Source organism: Ipomoea nil, unplaced genomic scaffold (genome assembly GCF_001879475.1).
Source record: "Ipomoea nil cultivar Tokyo-kokei standard unplaced genomic scaffold, Asagao_1.1 scaffold1421, whole genome shotgun sequence".
NCBI classification, from domain to species: domain Eukaryota; kingdom Viridiplantae; phylum Streptophyta; class Magnoliopsida; order Solanales; family Convolvulaceae; genus Ipomoea; species Ipomoea nil.
Genome location: NW_017617849.1, coordinates 2,392,834 through 2,412,500, shown reverse-complemented (window position 1 = coordinate 2,412,500; position 19,667 = coordinate 2,392,834). Strand labels below are relative to the sequence as shown.

General features: G+C 34.8%; 2 protein-coding genes across 2 annotated transcripts; both read left to right on the top strand.

The window, feature by feature from the left end:
* The first annotated feature begins 4,006 nt into the window (after positions 1 to 4,006).
* Positions 4,007 to 7,480, top strand: LOC109187569 (glutamate receptor 2.5-like). The gene is made up of 5 exons (XM_019337796.1): positions 4,007 to 4,272; positions 4,429 to 5,666; positions 5,826 to 6,123; positions 6,312 to 6,709; positions 6,981 to 7,480. The coding sequence occupies exons 1-5, from the start codon at positions 4,164 to 4,166 to the stop codon at positions 7,353 to 7,355; spliced, it is 2,418 nt and encodes an 805-aa protein (XP_019193341.1). The 5' UTR covers positions 4,007 to 4,163; the 3' UTR covers positions 7,356 to 7,480.
* A 4,180-nt stretch (positions 7,481 to 11,660) lies between these two features.
* On the top strand, positions 11,661 to 17,021 carry LOC109187245 (glutamate receptor 2.2-like). The gene is made up of 5 exons (XM_019337405.1): positions 11,661 to 12,002; positions 12,276 to 13,522; positions 13,597 to 13,906; positions 15,858 to 16,252; positions 16,472 to 17,021. Exons 1-5 carry the CDS (start codon positions 11,762 to 11,764, stop codon positions 16,892 to 16,894), a joined length of 2,616 nt encoding a protein of 871 aa, XP_019192950.1. The 5' UTR covers positions 11,661 to 11,761; the 3' UTR covers positions 16,895 to 17,021.
* Positions 17,022 to 19,667: the final 2,646 nt, after the last annotated feature.

The following is a 19,667-nucleotide window of genomic DNA, read 5'->3' as shown; positions in this document are numbered from 1 at the left end:
TGGCATCTTCATAAACTATTGCGTTTTTTTAATTTAATTTTTTGTTGTCATTTTCTGTCATCAAGTATAAAATTAACTTGATTTGACCCAGACTATTAAAAATGTGTTATCATTTATTATTATTATTATTATTATTATTTTTTTTGTGAGAGCTCAGTTGAACTTTTCCAAATTGCTGGTATTTTGAAGGGATATATAGAATATTTATTTGTCAAATACCTTAAAATTACCTAGACACAAAAATTATCAAATTGTAATAGTTTTTTTTTTTTTTTTTTTTTTTGATAATCTTGAACGTTGATTTAAACAATATCAATGACTCAGATTTAACTGCGCAGCTGCACCACAACCTAATTATATATATATATATATATATATATATATATATATATATATATATATATATATATATATATATATTGTTTTGTGCATGTAATAATAGACAAAATCAAAATATATATTTAACTTTGTCTTGATTTGATTATTAAAGTGCTTAACGGAAAAGTGTGCAGTTATAATCTAAAAATACACATGAATGAAGCTGATTTTGTAATTTTAACTAACAAAGAGTCATATCAATTCAAAAAAATCAATAACTAGCTCTAATAAAAATCAAATTTAAAACATTGTAATTATAAAATTAAATCTGATTGAGTAGCCAGGGAATCTTGAATATTCATTGAAGTGACGGGAGGTAATTTGAATTATTATTTTATTACATTGATCAAAACGGTTTGTATATAATATTTATAATCTTAAGTTAATACTGCGGCGGGGAAGGGATTGACGCCTTGACGGTAAAAGTCGGAAGACGACTCCTTCTTAGGTTTTGGACGTAAGACCAAATCAAAATTAAAGCCCTTCAGGCACCGTCGTCGCTTGTCGCACACACTTTCTAATTCCTAAACATAAATTTTCCACGAATGGGCGGTACCATGCATGCAAGAAAACTTCTTGCAATTTTCCCAAACCAAATTGCAATTATGAATTGTATCTTATTTTTAAACCACACTACCTTTAATCTTTCGTTTAAGCCTTATTTTTATTTGGAGGAATAAAAGTTGACTAAAGAAGATAACGTGTACGTAGAAGAAGAACATGCATGTTAACATATATATGTTATAAGAAAATTTTGTCTGGCGCAGTCAAAAAAAATAAATTTTCAAAAAATTACTTCCTTAACTCGTTTTTGCTTGATTTTTTTTTTTTTTTTTTTTTTTGGAGAACCTACACTTATATATCTTGATATCCATAAAAATTTGAGTTGAAAACATATTCCAGTAATCACAGAAAATTCCGTTAAGTTCATGGCAATGTGCTGTCCAGACAAATTATGATTGACGTAGTTTAAAAGAAAAATTTGAAAAAATTGCTTCTAGGCCTTTGATTATATGAAATTTTGTGTGTATGTTCTAGACTTGCTGAACTTCATATCTGAAAATTGTATGAAAATTCATTACCAAATACTCTCAAAAAATTCCACAATATAGGTCAATAATTTCTGAATTTTCCATTAGTTCTAGTTTCTTTTATATATATAATATTTTATAAAATCTAAGTATAACTTAATAAGTAATAACCATAACCCTAGTTTAATGTTTTAAAATTTTAAATTATGAACTTTATAATTATTGTTATGTATTATATAATGTCTAATGTTTGATGAACCATGTCTTATGTAAGGCACGTAAGAAGTTATTTTAATTATTTTTAAAATGAAAAAATGATAAAACTTAACATAGTATGAAACTAACAACTTAAGGGTTAAAAAAAAAAAAAAAAAAAAAAAAAAAAAAAAAAGTTGGCGGGGACCCGCCTAGCCCGCGGGCTAGGGCGGGCCAGTAAAAGTCAAACCCGCCAAGGAGCGGGCTTTTTTGTCCCGCCCCGTCAGCCCGTATTGACAACTCTAAATTCTGAGCACAAGGTATTCTACTATTTAATATAAAATTGCTCAAGTTTTGAGATATAAAATTGGAATATGCTTTTTTGTTTCACCATTTCAATTTAGTATTCTACTATTTAGAATTTGTGAAATTTATCCATAACTTCTAGATTGCTCTGGTTTTCGGCGGAAACCAGTCTCACGGAAACGAGAGCCTTGGTCTGGAAGCCTTTATTGTCATTCGTCGATATAACCTTGGTCCGGAAAATGTAAAGATTTCTTTCAGTCAACAAAAAATGTTTTTCGTTAACTGGATTTTCCAATCCCATCCAAACGCTTGAAACTCAGATTTTTCGGGTTTTCAAACACACCCTAATCGTGTTTTGTTTTGTTTTGTTTTTTTTTTAGTACACACCCTAATAGTTTAGAGAAAATTTATTCTCTCTAAAGTGCCTTACATAACATGATTTTAAAAAATATAAAAATTGATTATTTGGGAGGCTTTCAATTCAAAACCTCCCCATTTAAAGAATTAAAAATTTTAACTAATTAATTTTGTTATTTTTTAACTAATTAACTTTGTTACTATTATGTTATTTTAATTTTTTATTATAAAAAAGTTCATTACTTACTAATTTTTAAATGTAGTCAATATATAAATTATTATTATTATTATTATTATTATTATTATTATTATTATGTAACATCCTTATAAGTCTTTTTGCACGTTAACCATTAAATTGATAATATAATTTTATCAAATATCTTTTTATGTACTGCTAATATAATTCGCTTGTTAAAATCGCTATCAGAATTAATTATTTGCTGATTGCTAATCAAATCGTTAACAACACTGAGTTATTATTGTTAAATAAGCTAAGGCCAATATGTTGATACTTACAAGTCTTAATCTGTATGTTGATTCTAATAAAAATATATAACTTGACTACAATTTTGTAAGCTAGGCCACATGCATATTAATTTTTAATTAATAAGCTCAATTTTGATCATCACGTGGTTGAGATCAGAAATGACAAAATATAATCACTATATATACTAGCTAGATAGAAACCGTGTACTATGGATTCAAGGGTTACCTAATCCAAGTCTTCGTAATAGAGATTGGAGAGTTCATCTAAAGACTAATACAAATATGCAATTCTAGTATATGAAGAATTGGACTTGGTCTTTTGGAGTTGTGGTCTACAGAAAAATGTCATCTAAGATGGCTCTGTTCAATCTTTGATTTTACAGAATTGGAATTTGTGGTATTAAGTTGTTAATGGAGATTTTGAACAACTTTTAAAACTTTGCCACATTTGATCATTCAGCTTAATTTTTAGTCATTAATGACTAAATTTTTTAGTTGAAAAATGTCATATAAAATCCTTCAAAATAATTCACTTCACTAATATAAACTCATGTTCAATAACATAGAGATACAAATTTGGTCAATGACGACTGAAAATTAGGTTGGCTCGGGAACAGTGTCCTGTCAGCTACGTGTACGATATTCCTAACCACCCACTGAGGGATGCGGTCGGGTTAAAGTTAGAAGCCTAGGCCCAAATCCTCAAGCAACCCTACTCGGGATGACCGTCCCGACCTAAACAGGTCGGGATTGGTCCCAAGACAACGAAGTACTACTACGATTGTGATTTTAACTCGGTCATAGCATTTAGGTCGGGAATATCAAGGTAATGGTCGGTCAAGGTCGAGAATGATTCCTCTCAGTGACCTTATCGGATACCAAATAAGTACACCGTACACAGTACGTAGAGTGAGGTATACTCGGAGAATATTTTCTACCACGCTAAAATTCTGTAAATGCCTCTTTGATTAATGATATATGGTGTATAGAGAATAATGGTGGGGGTAATATCATCCTCTAGTAATTTTATGTTGACCGATTGGCATGAAAATAAGAGTGCAGTTTCTCAAGACTTGCAGAAGGGGAAAATTCGGCAGAGCAAAGCATCTCATCAGTCAATGCAAGAAAATTATACTCAAAAGAGGAAAATTCAGAATGCCTTCTAGAATTTCTTCTGATCTCTCTATATAACCCAAGACAAGTATCATAAGAAAACTCTGCTCCTTGCCGAATCAACGGCTATTATATTCCATGGCTCCATTATTCACCTCTCTCATTTTCATTTCCTTTCTATTATTTCTCTTCCATTTCTCACCAACAAGTGGGAGCCACAGAAATCATGGAAATGGCAGCGTTATAGGCGCTCTTATAGACAGGAATTCTCGTGAGGGCAAAGAGGCTGCTGTGGCTATGGAGATAGCAATGGCAGATATCAACACCCAATATGGATACACCTCCCAAACTTTGCTTCTTCACGTTAAGAACACTCGCAGCAGCCCTCTCCAAGCTGCTCTTCAAGGTAATATCAACACACAATATGCACTTTGCTGAACCACGTAAATCTTGCTTTCTTTACTTTCTGTCAGTGTTTCAACATATTCTTTCTGTCATTGTTTCACAATTGGTATCAGAGTATGTGACCTAATATTTGTTGGATTGTTTAATTTGAATGCAGGCAGGGATCTGATGAATACACATCAAGGGTCAATAAAAGCCATTCTGGGATGTTCAAATAGATGGGAAGAGGTGTCAATGCTTACAGAAATCAGTTCTGAGGCTAAAATCCCCCTGGTTTCTTTAGCTGATTCAGCTCCAGAATGGGCAATGGAAAAATGGGGTTTCCTTATTCAAGCCTCCCCCACCCAATCCTCTCAAATGAAAGCTTTGGCAGCCATAATACAGTCCTACCAATGGCCCCAAGTCACTGTTCTTTATGAGGACATGGCCTCTGCATCAAATGGAGCTCTCACTAGTCTCTCAGATGCATTAAAACAAGCAAATGTTGAAACCAACAGTTTTCTAGCTCTCCCTCCCATGGATTCTTCTCCCTTTTTGGCAGCTCAGCTGCAACGCCTTAAGACCGAGCAACGCAGGGTGTTTGTAGTTCATGCATCGATGCCAGTGGGCTCTGGTCTCTTCCGAATTGCCAAGAAAATGAAGATGATGGAGAAGGGGTATGTCTGGATAGTCACAGACTTAATAGCCAACCATCTGGATTCTTTGGATACTTCAACAATCTCTTCAATGCAAGGGGTTCTGGGAATAAAGAATCACTTCCCTGAAAAAGGGCACCTTTTCAGGAACTTCGAGTCAAAATTTCGTGCAAGGTTCATCAATAAGCACCCAGAGGAACATAACTATGAGCCTGGGTATTTTGCAGTGCAGGCCTATGATGCCACCATGTTGGTGGCCTCATCATTAAGGAAAAATAGCAGCCTGAAAGGGAACTCTCTTCTTGAAACAATTTCTGCAGCAAAATTCGATGGCTTATCGGGTGAAATACGATTCAAGGAACGAAAACTCGCTTCAGATCACACGTTTCAGATAGTGAATGTGATTGGAAAGAGTTACAGAGAGCTGGGATTGTGGTCTGAGAAATCAGGCTTTAATAGCTCTTCCAAGGTGAAGTTGGGGCAAATTATTTGGCCTGGAGGGACATGGCATACTCCTAAAGTATGGCCTCCAATCACACCTGCTAATAAGCCACTAAGAGTTGGAGTTCCAAATTTGGGTACAAATTTTAAGGAGTTTGTGAACGTGGTACATGATCAACAAACAAACCAAACTTCTTACACTGGATTTGTAATTGATGTGTTTAAGGAAATGATGGGTCGATTACCCTCCAATCCGTCGTATGAGTTCCACCTTTTCAATGGGACATACGACGATTTGGTAAAACAAGTTCCCTTAAAGGTTAGGCTCACTAATCTCTCTCTTTTTCCTTTCTTGCCCACAAAAGAGACTCAACGGTCCACACTGTGGTTGTCAGGACTCCTGACCATAATCTACTACTCAGGAACCAACTGAGCTACTGAGCAATAATCTCTTTTCTTTCTTTTTACGTCGAATCAGAACTTTGATGCTGTAGCTGGGGATGTCGCGATATTGGAGAAACGACTCGATGATGCAGCATTCACTCACCCTTATAGTGAACAAGGGGTAGTGATGATAGTGCCTGTCCAAGCACAACTACGCAATGAACCATGGCTGTTTATTAAGCCCTTCACAAAGACAATGTGGATTCTCATACTTGCCATCAACATTTACAATGGTTTTGCCATTTGGCTCTTTGAGAGAAACCACTGCACTGAACTCACTGGCTCTGTGGTCAATCAAGTTGGAGTCTTGCTGTGGCTAGCTGTTACCAATGGTAAACCCTTCCCCCACCCCCCTCAAAAACCCTTTTTTTTTTTTACTTAAAACGAAACTGTCTTTCCAATGTAGAGATTCGAACTCATGACTTTTGGTCTGACTCTGATACCAAATTGAAGCATGTACTTATCGATTGCACATTAATGGTTATATGCTCAACAGTTAATAAGACTGTTTACTTTACAGCGGAAAAGCTGCGAAGCAAGTTGTCGCGGATGGTAATGCTGGTGTGGTTGATTGTGGCGCTGATACTGGTGCAGATCTACACGGCGAGCCTGACGAGCATGCTAACCGTGCAACGCCTTGTGCCGACTATAGCAAACGCCGAGGGGCTGAAGAAGAACAACGCGGTGGTGGGCACCTGCAGAGGATCCTTCGTCGGAAGCTACTTACAACAACACGTGGGCATCCCCTCGAAGAACATCAAGGGCTACGGTTCAGAAAAAGAGTTTGTCCAGGCCTTCGAGGCCGCAGAAATCTCAGCCGCCTTTCTTGAAGCTCCTTACGCCAAAGTGTTTCTCGCCAAGTACTGCAACAGCTTCGTTAAAGCAGGCCCCACGTACGAGGTTGGCGGATTCGGATTTGTAAGTATATATATATATACTATACAATACAACGGAATATATACATACACTGTTGAAAATTATAGAATTTCCGACCACCTGAAATGATCTTAAATCAAGTGGAAAGTTTTGTTCCGACCACTTTTAGTATACGGACAAACCTTTGTTGCTATTTTCGACCATTTCTACTTTCGACTTGATTTAAGATCAATTTCAGGTGGTAGAAAATTTCATAATTTCCAGCTGTGATATATACATTAATTATTATATTAAACTGGATGGTTATAAGCAGGTATTTCCAAAGGGGTCTAGCATTCTGGAGGGCGTTAACAAGGCATTGCTGAATATGACGGAGAGTGGGAAGCTTGGAGAACTGGAGAAGGAGATGATTAGTGAAGAGGAGTGTTTGGATGTGGAGAAGAAGGATGAGACGAGCCTAGGCCCAAGGAGCTTTTCTGTTCTGTTTGGACTCACAGGGGGCATTTCCACCATTTCACTCACAGTTTTTGTAATGGCCGCCGGGAATTACAAGGCAACAGTTGTGGAGTCGTTTCGGCAATGGAGCCTCGCCATCAGGACAAGAAGAATTGGAATTGGGAATGTGGAAATCCCTGGAAATGACCGGATCCCTCCATTGGAAATGGAGTCTCAGTCTCCCCAAGTTTAAACCAAAATCTGACGTAACAAGGATGATAAGTTTGAAATATTAATTTTTGTAATTAATTTATTTTTAAATTTGTTAGTTAACATTATTATTTTATTACATATTTAATTTATGTTGTCAGGTGCAATTAGGGACAACCGGACCTTATGGATAGTCCGGGTTGTTGTTTTAACTTATCTTGTAAATTTCTTTAATTTATTACAATACATTGTAATTTTTTTTGAGAATATACATTGTAATTTTTTTTTTTTTTGAGAAAATACATTGTAAATTTTATGCATCGTAAATATCTCATCCCAATTTTGTTAAATCTAGAATGCCATTACCTCGTAATTTGGAATTAAGTTATATTTTTTAACAACATTCACGATTTCACGGAATAGATTTTGAAGGAAATTTTGTTTTAAAGGTACAAGAATATTACAGAGTAATTAATGCCAAAACTTAGGATTGTTAATGAATCGAATATGAACAATGGAGATTGTTCGTGTTTATTTATTAAACATTTTTAGAGTGTTCGTATTCGTATTCGTTTGTTAAGATTTTTAAAAATCTTATCTATATTCGTTTATTAATCGTTCATTAGTGTTCGTTAATATTAATAAACACATTCGCGAATGTGCATGTTGGTTCACTAAACACGTTCACCCCTACCAAAACTTCTATGAATAGCTATCCAAGGAATATTTCATTCATAAGAGCACTATTCTTGAAAACATAAAGCAATAATTAACAATGGACGGTTATTTCATTTCTAACCAATTAGCTATTCTATTACTCCGTACTATATATGCTGTAAATCTTTTACACTAAATTTTGTTCGGTTACAGTTGCTAGAAAAAAAAAAAAAAAAGAAAGAAAAAAAAAGAAAAAAAAAAAAAAGGAGCAAACACAATATAAAGTTACTTAATGATGATATTAGTTGTAGAAAATAGGGATCAACATGGTTCGATTCGAACCGTTGGATTTTGATTTGATAAAATCAGAACTAGTTGGTTCAATTTCCAAATAAAAAAAAATAAAAAAAATAAGAGAATTACATGAAGTTTGATTCTTATTAAAATTTTGATAAGATACGTAGGCAACTTAATCTTGATCAAATTAAGTGCAAGCTCAAAGTATTTTTATTTTTTTAGTTTTAACTTTAAATTTAAATATTTGATATAATTATTTTTTAAAATTTTCATAATGATTTTTTTAAAATAATTAATTGATGAATTTGGACTATTTTAAAAATATAAAATAAATTCATTAAAAAACCAGTTTCGATTTATCATTTTCTTGAACTGTGAACCGGTGGTTTGAAATTGAAAGTGAATCGTAATCATGCCTAGTATAAGATTACATTTTCACTTTTCGATTATATGGGGATTTTTATTTATTATTTTTTTCCACAACCCACTTAAGTTGGTCAGACAATTGGTTTGACAAACATAAGTTTTCAAATTCAGCCTCATGGGAATTGTTTAATGGTCGTTTTAGTTTGAGTCGGTCAGTTATTGACAACCTAAATTGATTTATCACTTTGTAATTATTTACTGGTTATGGTTATAAATCAAACTTTATTCAGAGTGAATTTTTAAGTAGAGATGGGGATATTTTTGTAAATAAAAAATGGGATCGAGATGAATTCATTTCAAGTAGAAAATATATGAGCAAATACCAATTTTGGTCCTATGAGTATTGGCAAAATGACAGTTTTGATCCACATGTTTAATTTATACCAGTTTTCATCCACGACTATTGTTTTAGTACCAATTTTCATCCACGACTATTGTTTTAGTGCCAAAGTTCATCACACCGGCCATCTCGTTGTTTAATATATGCTGAAATATGAATTTTTTTAGGGTATTTTTGTCCTTTTTAAATTAAGATGCCAATTTGAACATGAATAAAGAGATTTAAGTCCTAAGATCGATCACAATTCACAGTTCACATCCTCAAATTAAGGTATGATGAGGAGAATAACTGTGAATTGGGATCGATCTTAAGGTTTAAATTTTATTATTCATGCTCAAATTAGGATCTTAAGTTGAAAAAGAGGGAAAATACCATTAAAATTTTTAGATTTCAGCATGTAGCTTAAACGAACGAGTGATCGGCGTGATGAATTTTGGCACTAAAACAATAGTCGTGGATGAAAATTGGTACTAAAATAATAGTCGTGGACTAAAATTGGTAAAAATTAAACATGTAGACCAAAATTGTCATTTTGCTAATACTCGTGGAATCAAAATTAGTATTTCCGAAAATATATTCTATACTCCACGGCGCACGCTCCATTTCAAGTATAAAAGTTTCAAACTTCCTAATATTAGTTAAAATTTGTTTCGGTTGACCATAAAGAAAATGGAAAGTCAAGGGTAAAAAGGAGCATTTTCATTGTTGCCTAATTAGTTAAAATTCGTTTTGGTTGACCATAAAAAAATGGAAAGTCAAGGGATAAAATGAGCACTTTCATTATTGCCTAATTAATCAATTAACTATAGAGTAACTTATTGGTACAATTTTTTAATGAGAGATGCTAAAATTTTATTTGGAGATAATAAAGAGTAATACTACATATACTTTCATCTTTTACTACATTTTTTACTATTTATTTATACACACTTTGATTCATTCAGGAAAATATATCATATCTTAGGGCTTAACGTTGTTGGTTCGTTGTATGACTTAAAGATCATGACCGGAGGCTGCTGTGTGGGGTTGGGGTTCGAATCACACTGGAAACATGTAGACTATACTAGGCTGTTGTATATATCTTACAAGTTTGGATTAGTGCTTTTAGATTTTTGTTTTGATTTTTCGTTGATATTAGTACTTTGGATGTCATTATATTAGGATAAATTGTCTTGATATTTTATTTTTGTATTTTTATAATTTTTATTTCCATTATAGGGTCATAAATAATCATATTGGTAATCATTCAAACCATCCGACTACCAAACACAAAAAAATTAAATACGTTCACCAAAATTCATTATTATTACCAATCAAATATTCGATTCCATTCCGATTCCAATTCTCACCCAAACACACCCTTAGTATGATTGTAATTGATTGTTACCTTAATGTAATAATTATAATTCGGTGAAGACAAGGTTACATTCATACACACTACGTTAGGTTGCTAAGTAAGATGATTCCTAAATGTTGGGTGCTTGAAGTATTAGCGTATAGAAGGCGAAAGAGTAGGCAATGGGTTGAAGTAGTCATCGTCACTTTGTTTTCAATTCTTTGATTCCCAAAAACAGAAGACCTTTTACCCTAAGAATTGAAAACCATGCATGAAAGCTTGACCAGAATCAATAATATTCCCACATATGACCACAGACTTGGCCAAGTCCTCTTATCGGAGTGCGAAACAGACCAGCCGCAACCTAAAAGTTTAACTATATCGCCGTGCTGCGGAGGAATGTGAATCGCCAATTTTTTATTTATTTATTTTTTTAATTTGTTAGTGGTACAAATTCTGACGAATAACACCAATTATCCGTAATTGTCATTACTGGTGTTAACATAAGATATTTATTATTTTATAAGTTTGTTGAGATTAATTAATTTACGGACAAACTATATATATAAATGTAATAGCAAGAAATTACTTAGTATCTTCTTGTAGCTAGTCATTGATTTGATAGCATTTATAGAATTTCTTGATCGACTTCCACCAAATGCATACAACTTAATTGAAGTCTGCCGGAAAAATCAAAGATGAAAATATCAAAGTTAAATTAAATAGTGGACCCTTGTATAATTAATGTATCTATGGAAAATAATTGGATTATTATACAGGAATATACCCATCCAACCTCTCATTTTTAAGGATTATATTTCCACGTCTCCTGGATATGTCCAAGTTAATGGTAAGTAAATTTAAACAAGTCTCCCCCAACCACCTAATCATTTTACTTATTATTAATCTTTGAGTGGGTTTAAATTAAAATAAATAAATTACTCTTCTGATAATTTGAAACATATAGAGATTCTGGTGACATTGAAATTATTTCAGATTTAAAACTTGAGACTTAATTATCCTAGGTGCATTAGAAAACAACTTATAGTACATATCTTGGTCCATATTCTAGATAAGATTTCAAGCCTTCTGAACCTTAATTTGTTGGCGCATATGAAGTTTAATTAATAGGAAACTTCTCTTTATTTTCTCAACTTATACCATACGTGCATGGGCCAATAGCTTGAGGAGAAAGGAAATTCAAACCCAGTGCTATGCTGCCCAGGTTACATCATCTATAGCTTTCTATCATCATCCACTAAAATCCATGTATCTATATATAAACAAAAATTATATTATAATAAAGAAAGTTGTGGGTGCCGGTTCATAAATGAAAGTTTATGCTAAGCCAAAAACCCTTAGCAATTAAGTTCTCATTCCTCCCTATCTCCTAATGGTTTCTTCCTATCCCAATTTGCTTTTAGTTCTTGTGGTTTTAGTGCTGTTGGATTCAAGACTAATCCGGGGGTCATCAGGCAGCATAGGCGCCATTGTTGATGGAAGAACTCGGGTGGGGAAGGAGGTGAAAGTGGCGATGGAGATGGCTATGGAGGACTTTTTTAATCAAACACAGCAGAAACTTACTCTTCTCGTGAAGAACTCCCATGGTGAACCTGTCCACGCTGCCAATGCTGGTAAATACGTTATATAGCGTAGTTTTACTGTTAGTAGGACTAATCAATGACATTCAGTTAAGATCACAAGACAGTTTCACTCTCGTGGTGACGTTCAGTTAAGATTACAAGACAGTTTCACTCTCGTGCACCTGCTAGTCTTAACTGATCGATTTTTTACTTTAAGTACACTTAAAACAGCTAAAACGTAACTTTATTTCTTAATAAACTGCTATCCTATTTTTGAAGAAGAGACAGAAACAAAGACTAATCAATGTTTTGTGTGGTGTGCAGCTCAGCATCTAATCAAGAAGCAGCATGTGGAGGCGATATTGGGACCACAATCGTGGGAAGAAACATCGACGGTAGCCGAGGTCGGAAGCCGACACGGCATTCCGGTGCTGTCCCTAGCGGATTCCAGTCCGCCGTGGGCAACGAAACGATGGCCCAACCTCATCCAAGCCGCGCCGTCCACGGCCAACCAGATGAAGGCGGTGGCCGACATCGTGCAGTCGTGGGGGTGGTGGAAGATCAACGTTATATACGAGGATTCCGATTCCTTCTCGGCCGGAATCACTCCTCACCTCCACGAAGCTCTGAGGGAAGTGGGAGCCCAAATCAGCAACCTAGTCGCCGTCCCATCCATCGCGGATTCCTCGTTCTTGTCGGCCGAACTCGACAAGCTCAAGAATGAGCAATGCAGAGTTTTTCTGGTCCATGCTTCATTACCCTTGGCCGAGGTTGTGTTTGCGAAGGCTAAGGAGATGAAGATGATGCAGAAGGGATACGTTTGGATCACGACCGACCCAACCGCCAGCCTCGCCCATTCCCTGAGCGCAACCGCCATAGTCTCCATGCAAGGGGTTCTTGGAATTCAAAGCTACTATCCCCAAACAAGCGAGGATTACAGGAATTTCTACCGGAGATTTCAAGAAAAGTTCAGATCCAAATACACTGAAGAGAGAAACTACGAGCCCAGCGTTTTCGCCGCTCGGGCTTATGATCTCACCAGAACACTATCTCTTGCTTTGACAACGAATTCCAACACCACAAAATTGCAAAAAATTGCAGAAACGGAGTGGAGCGGATTGGGCGGGAGAATTGAGTTCCAGGAGAGGAATCTCCCTCCGGTGGATGTGTTTCAGATAATCAACGTCATCGGAAAGAGCTACAACGAACTGGGGTTTTGGACGGAGGGACAGGACGGCGGATTCTCCGACGCAATCGACGGCGTCGGAGCAGTGTACAACAAGTCCATGGAAAATGCGCTGGGACAAGTGTTTTGGCCAGGATCGCCTAAGTCGGCTCCAAGAGGATGGGAGTTTCCGACATATTTAAGGATTGGCGTTCCCAACAATTCCATGACACGCACATTCGTCAGCATAGACGATTGCGATCCTTCCAAAGAGAACTGCAAATTCTCAGGATTCTCAGTTAAGGTTTTCGAGCTAACCATGTCGCTGATGAAACCCAAAGTTCCGTACAAATTCATCCCTTTCAACAACAACTACACAGAGTTGGTAGAAAACGTTCATCTCAAGGTAAGTCAGCAGACATCTAATATTATAACATCAGAATTCAATTAAAAGCTGAGAAAAAATTCTGGGAATTTCAGAAATTTGATGCGGCGGTGGGAGACATAGCGATAACGGCAGGGAGATACGAACTGGCGGAATTCTCACATTCCCATACGGAAACAGGGTTGGTGATGGTGGTGGCGAATCAACCGCAATCAAAGAGGGCGTGGCTGTTCATGAAGCCCTTCACCATCACCATGTGGGCTCTCACTTTCGCCATTAATTTCTACAATGGGTTTGTGGTTTGGATGATTGAGAAAAATTACAGTTCTGAGTTGAAGGGCTCTGCGTTGAATCAGATTGGGAGCTTGCTCTGGTTGGCCTTCGCCACACTCTTTTCTCCCCATGGTAAGTACCTTAATTAGTTTCACTTTTTTTTTTTTTTTTTTAATCTTTATCTTTATTTTTGTCTTCTCCTTTTAATTTGTTCTGTATCACACTATTTTATCAGTTTGCTAACCACTAATCCAAACAACACTTCCACTCTCACTACAAGCAAAAGGTAACAAAGATAAATACGTGGCTAATTTTATCTGTTTTCTGGATATATATAATAATATATATCGTGTGGCATTTTTTATTTAATATACCTTTTTTTTTGAACATTTATTTAATATACCTATTAGTCTATTACTGAGTATGGTCTTTTTTTTTTTTTTTTTTTCGATTCTATTCCAATCTAACCAAAAGATAAGTTTGGTTGCGCTTACTTAAATACTCCAATTTTCCTCTTTACAATTTTCATTTTTGATTCTCTATTTAAAAATAAAATAAAGGGAAAATGACCTAATAAATCCTTAAACTTTACTCAAAAAGTCAATTAGGCCCTTAAACTTTTAAAGTTACAATTAAACTGACAAATATGTAATTTTTTAGCAATGATATCCACTAACCTGACGGTGACCAGTAATTACAAGTCCGGTAAAAAAAGGACAAATACCATCGACCGGCGATGGTCAACTTGGTCGCCTTCTCCAACGGTCACTGGTATTTGTCCTTTTTCTTTTTTTTTTTTTGCCAGAATTTGGTCGGAAGTTTGTTGGAACCCTAAATGACTTGCAAGTATAGGTCACCTACAAGTTAGTGGGTTTTATTGCTCAAAAATACGGAATAACATGTTTCTGGATTTAATTGCAACTTCTAAAAGTTTAAGAATCTGGTTAACTTTTTAGATAAAATTTAGAGACTTATTATTTGACCCTTTTCCCTTTTTCTATTTTATTTTAATTTCTCTACAATAATTAATACCACTTGCATCAAAATATGAAGTGATATTTAATTAGAGTTAGATGTTCAATCTTGGACTAGCTTTTCTAAGTAATACATACTTTCCCGTCATGCTGCAACGAACACCACAAGTTAGAATCAAGCTTCCCAATAGTGGAAATAAAGCCGCCACTCCCACTTGACAAAAGTTCTTTAATATTTTTCTTATCATTCATGAACTTCTTTTTAAAAGATTGACAAAATATGACAAAAGCTATTCAATATTTTCCTTATCGTTCATGATCTTCTTTTTAAAAGATTGACTAAATAATGACAGGTCATTTTAAACAACTAATTACTAAATCATATATATAATGCTAAAAATGATATAAACTCCTATGAATATATATATATATATATATATATATATATATATATATATATATATATATATATATATATATATATATATATATAACTCTAGTCATGTGTCCAGATTTTATTTATATAAGAACATGGTTACAGAGACGCTAGGCGTTAGTCGGACAATAGAGTACATAGCACCTAACACCTAAGCGGATAACGAAAAAAAAAAAAAAAAAAAAAACAGTGCACTGCACGTGCGTGAAAATTAGCAAGGCTGACTTGGTCGAGTTAATTCAGCTAAGTCAGGCGCATTTGGTTGAGTTCATTGCAGACTCGACCGAGTTTGGCGTCTAGGCGGCCGGCCTCCTGAGTAGAAATTAAAAGTAGGTGCCCGCACGGGCTTAGCTCAATGGTTTAATGGGCAATATTTGGGATAAGATACCAAGGTTCGAATTTCAGCGGCGGCAGTGTGAGAATTATGTCCAAAGTGGGCAGATTCCTTGTGCACACCGGCACCGGCATTTGGCCCTGTCCGCTGAATCATTGAGTCACCCTGAAGATTGGGGATTCAACCTTTTGGGGGAAGAAATTAAAATTAGGTGTAATATTACACTCTATATGCATGAGAAGACATATTCTTCCCTGGCCCTAACTTCTTTAACGTGCAAAATTCCAACTATATGAAGAAATTAAGAGTAATAATTTAAGGTGTGATGTTGATCGACAGGGGAACTTCGCAGCAACTTATCAAAGATGGCGACACTGGTTTGGTTGTTTGTGGCATTAATACTTACACAGAGTTACACCGCAAGTCTTGCCAGCATGCTCACAGTGCAGAAGCTGGAACCAAAAGTTGCAGACATTGAGACGCTGAAAAGCAGCAACGCCAAAGTGGGGTGCTCCCAGAAAGCTTTCGTGTGTTCTTACCTTAACACCGCTGTCGGGTTCAAACCTGAGAATATCCAGAGGTTTCCGGACATGAAGAGCTGCGCCGACGCCCTTAGGAACGGGGAAATAGAGGCGCTGTTCCTTGAAGCCCCAGTTTCCAAGCTCTTCCTTGCCAAGTATTGCAAGAGCTTCACCACCGCTGGGCCTACCTACAAAATTGGAGGATATGGATTTGTAAGCATATATATACACTACTGGAAATTCTGAAATTTCCGACCACCTGAAAGTAACGGAAAAATCCTTGTTGCTATTTCCGACCACTTTTTGTTTTCGACTTGATTTAAGATCACTTTGTGGTCGGAAATTCAATAATTTCCAGTAATGGTATAAACTAAGTTCATTAATTATATAGAATTGAAAGATATGATTCGTCGCTGATAGTGTTGTTATCAGGCATTTCCGCGGGGATCTCAGTTGCTGCCTTACATAGACGAAGCTCTGTTGAAGGCGTTCGAGAGCAGTGATTTCATGGGGCTGGAGAACGGGCTGACGGCGTCGGAGAAATGCGTGGACGTCGTCGACGGTCAAGAATCGGACGACGACGACGACAAAGCGAGCCTAAGCGCGGGGAGTTTCTGCGTTCTGTTCGCGTTGACCGGGTGCACATCCACGGCGGCGCTGTTAATCTATGCTTTCCGTCGCCGTGAACCCCCCCGGCGGGTGGTGAGCATGCGGGAGGTGCTTTCGCTGCTGTTGCTGCACATGAAGAACATAAAGAACAGGAGGATAAAAGTTTGCCTTTCTGAAACCCCAAGAATTAATCCTCCAGAGATTCAACTTTCAGATCCGGAACAAAAGTTTAGGCCCTCCATCTAACGTTGTTTCATGATTATTATTAGTCTAAGGCGATAATTTAGTACTAAGCTGATCTCCACATACACTCTATCCTGTAAATTAAAATTATGGAATAAAAACAAAGGAAGTGATGTTCATCCTTCACAACCTGCCGAAATCCCATTTGACTATTCACCCTCATTTCTTTTTTGAGTGACCAAAAGAAACACTAAAAAATTATAAGAAATTAAAGTTGTCTTTGATTGGCTCAAATAAAGAAGAAGCTCATTGAGAGCTACTTATTACTTTTCTTAATTTGAGGCGGTTAGTCATACACAATTTAGATTAATTTATTTTCTTTCATGTGATGATTTTCCTTTTACACAAACTTTCTTATAAATCAAAATAGAGAGAAATTAATTTAAAATCTTTCTAAAAATTAGCCTCTATAAGCTAAGAGCATCCTCATCTGCTTTGAACTTTACACAATTTTTAATATGCCACTAGTAAGAATTAATCAAAAAAAAAAAATGTCTGACTCCAAAAAAATTAAAAAACAGAGCAGGTCTAACACGCCAGCAGGCGCGTGCGCTTGTGTTTCCAGTACAGGGAGAAAAGTAGAGACCTTTGTTTGCATTTTAGTAGCAGTGGACCTTACAAAAGTCTTACACTTGCATGAGAAAAAACTCAATTTCCTATTTGTGCAAAAACTACACACTTACTTTTACTATTTCGAAAATCACAATAAAAAGCATTGATTATGATGCTCTAAGCACAATATCAAAAGCATGCAAGCAAATTGAATTGGCAAATTATGATGTGCAACCGTGTGCATGGTGCACACTGTTTTATGTTCATAATTACTGAACAATATGTTCATAATTATAAAACTATATATTCATAATTTTTGAACTTCATATTTATAATTATTGAACTTTATATTCACAATTACAGAACTCTATGTTCATATTCTCAATTGTTGAACTTTGTATTCACAAAAATCACAGAACTATATATTCATAATTTGATAACTATACAATTTAGAAATTATGAATCTACAGTACAGATATTATGAATCTGCAGTACAAAAATTATGAATCTATTGTATAGAAGCTATGAATATACTGTATTTAAATTATGAATTTACAGTATAAATTTTATGAATCTACAATATAAAAATTATGAATGCACACGGTTTCACAGCATAAGGATACAATTGAATTTCATTGGGCTTAATTGAGTATTCTTCTAATTGGGCCAACTCTCATATTCATTTCTTCAATTCTTGGATATAAAGCATTTTATTGGCTATTGAATAGTTGAATCCTTTAATAGCAATGTATAATTGGATCTTCAGAATTCTTTGTACTTGGGAGCACCCACATGAAATATAAATTTTTAATTCTATTCTTTTGACAAATGAAACAATGAAATAGAATAACATATTCTACTCACACTTGTGTGAAATCGTCTCACGGATCCTTATCAATAAGATGCGTCAGATTGAGTCAATAAGAAAATGTAATGCTTATACTGAAAAATGTAATACTAATTATGAATAAAGTGTTTGTTACTTATAAGGAAAAATATAATACATTTTAGGACAAATGTAATACTTTTACATCTTCACATTTTTCATCAAAAGTATTACATTTTTCTTTATAAGTAATGTTGGTAAGTGCTAGTTACTTATATATAAAGGAAAATGTAATGCTTTTGAGAAAAAAATGTAATACTTTTAAATCAAAATGTAAAGTATTACATTTTTCTTCAAAAGTGTTAAATTTTTCAATATAAGTAATAAATATTTTATTTCTTATTAGTATTACATTTTCTAATATAAATTTTATATTTGATCTAAAACTGACCTGTCTCACGGGATCTGTAAGACGGTCTCACACAAGATTTCCCTTTCTTATGGAATATGATTTTTATTCTCTCAAAATTTATTCTATGAACTAAGCGAGTAAGCGCATTGCTAATATGGACAATGATCCACTTATATAGTAAACCACTTGCCAACACAAAGTATTAGATTTGAGAGGATATTAGGTTTCAATACTATCTGACAAAGATAATCGTCATAGCTACCCATTGATAACAGTCGCGATTTCCATAATAAACAACTATGACTATCCAAATATAAATAATTGTAAAAATTGTTCATATTTAGACATTCAAAACTATCATCGATAAAGACAATCATTATTGTTTTTGTTGAATAACCATAGTTGTCTATCAATAATGATCATGAGTGTATCCTTTATGACATTTTATTATTATTTTAAAAAAATGAAAGGTGATTTTTTTTTTTTGGTAAATACAATCATATTTATAAAGTATCATTAATGTACTCCTTTCAATTTATACAATAAGGTTTTTAGTATGCGGGATATTCATTTAATATAGTAAAAAGTTCCCATATATATAAATCATTACTTATGACTGTTCTCTTTTTTCTTTTTTTTTTTCTTTTTTTTTGACAATAACATTTAAATAGAATAAACATATGTGTATGTGTTGTTTTGTGAGTAAAAAGCAGTGGGTCGTCATTATTTACATCACCCGCCCACGATTTCAATTGTTTTGTCGTTACACCCAAACACTCGTGATTTCAATTATTTGTAATTGACCTTAGCATGCAGGATGTCAATTGTTATCATCATTATATCCTACATTCCATGTGACAACGTAACAAGCGCCTAATTAAGCCTCACTTTCTAATTTCAATTCAACCCCACTAAACAAACCTTAATTACCGCTGAAAAGCTATGTTTGCCCTTTCCTTCCAAATCATATCTCTTAATTTCTCATT

Coding starts and splice junctions, on each gene's coding strand:
- LOC109187569 (XM_019337796.1), top strand. CDS start 4,164: ATGGAGATAGCAATGGCAGATATCAACACCCAATATGGATACACCTCC. Junction 4,273..4,428: donor TCTCCAAGCTGCTCTTCAAG/GTAATATCAACA, acceptor ATTTGAATGCAG/GCAGGGATCTGATGAATACA. Junction 6,710..6,980: donor AGGTTGGCGGATTCGGATTT/GTAAGTATATAT, acceptor GGTTATAAGCAG/GTATTTCCAAAGGGGTCTAG.
- LOC109187245 (XM_019337405.1), top strand. CDS start 11,762: ATGGTTTCTTCCTATCCCAATTTGCTTTTAGTTCTTGTGGTTTTAGTG. Junction 12,003..12,275: donor TGTCCACGCTGCCAATGCTG/GTAAATACGTTA, acceptor TGTGGTGTGCAG/CTCAGCATCTAATCAAGAAG. Junction 13,523..13,596: donor TAGAAAACGTTCATCTCAAG/GTAAGTCAGCAG, acceptor TGGGAATTTCAG/AAATTTGATGCGGCGGTGGG.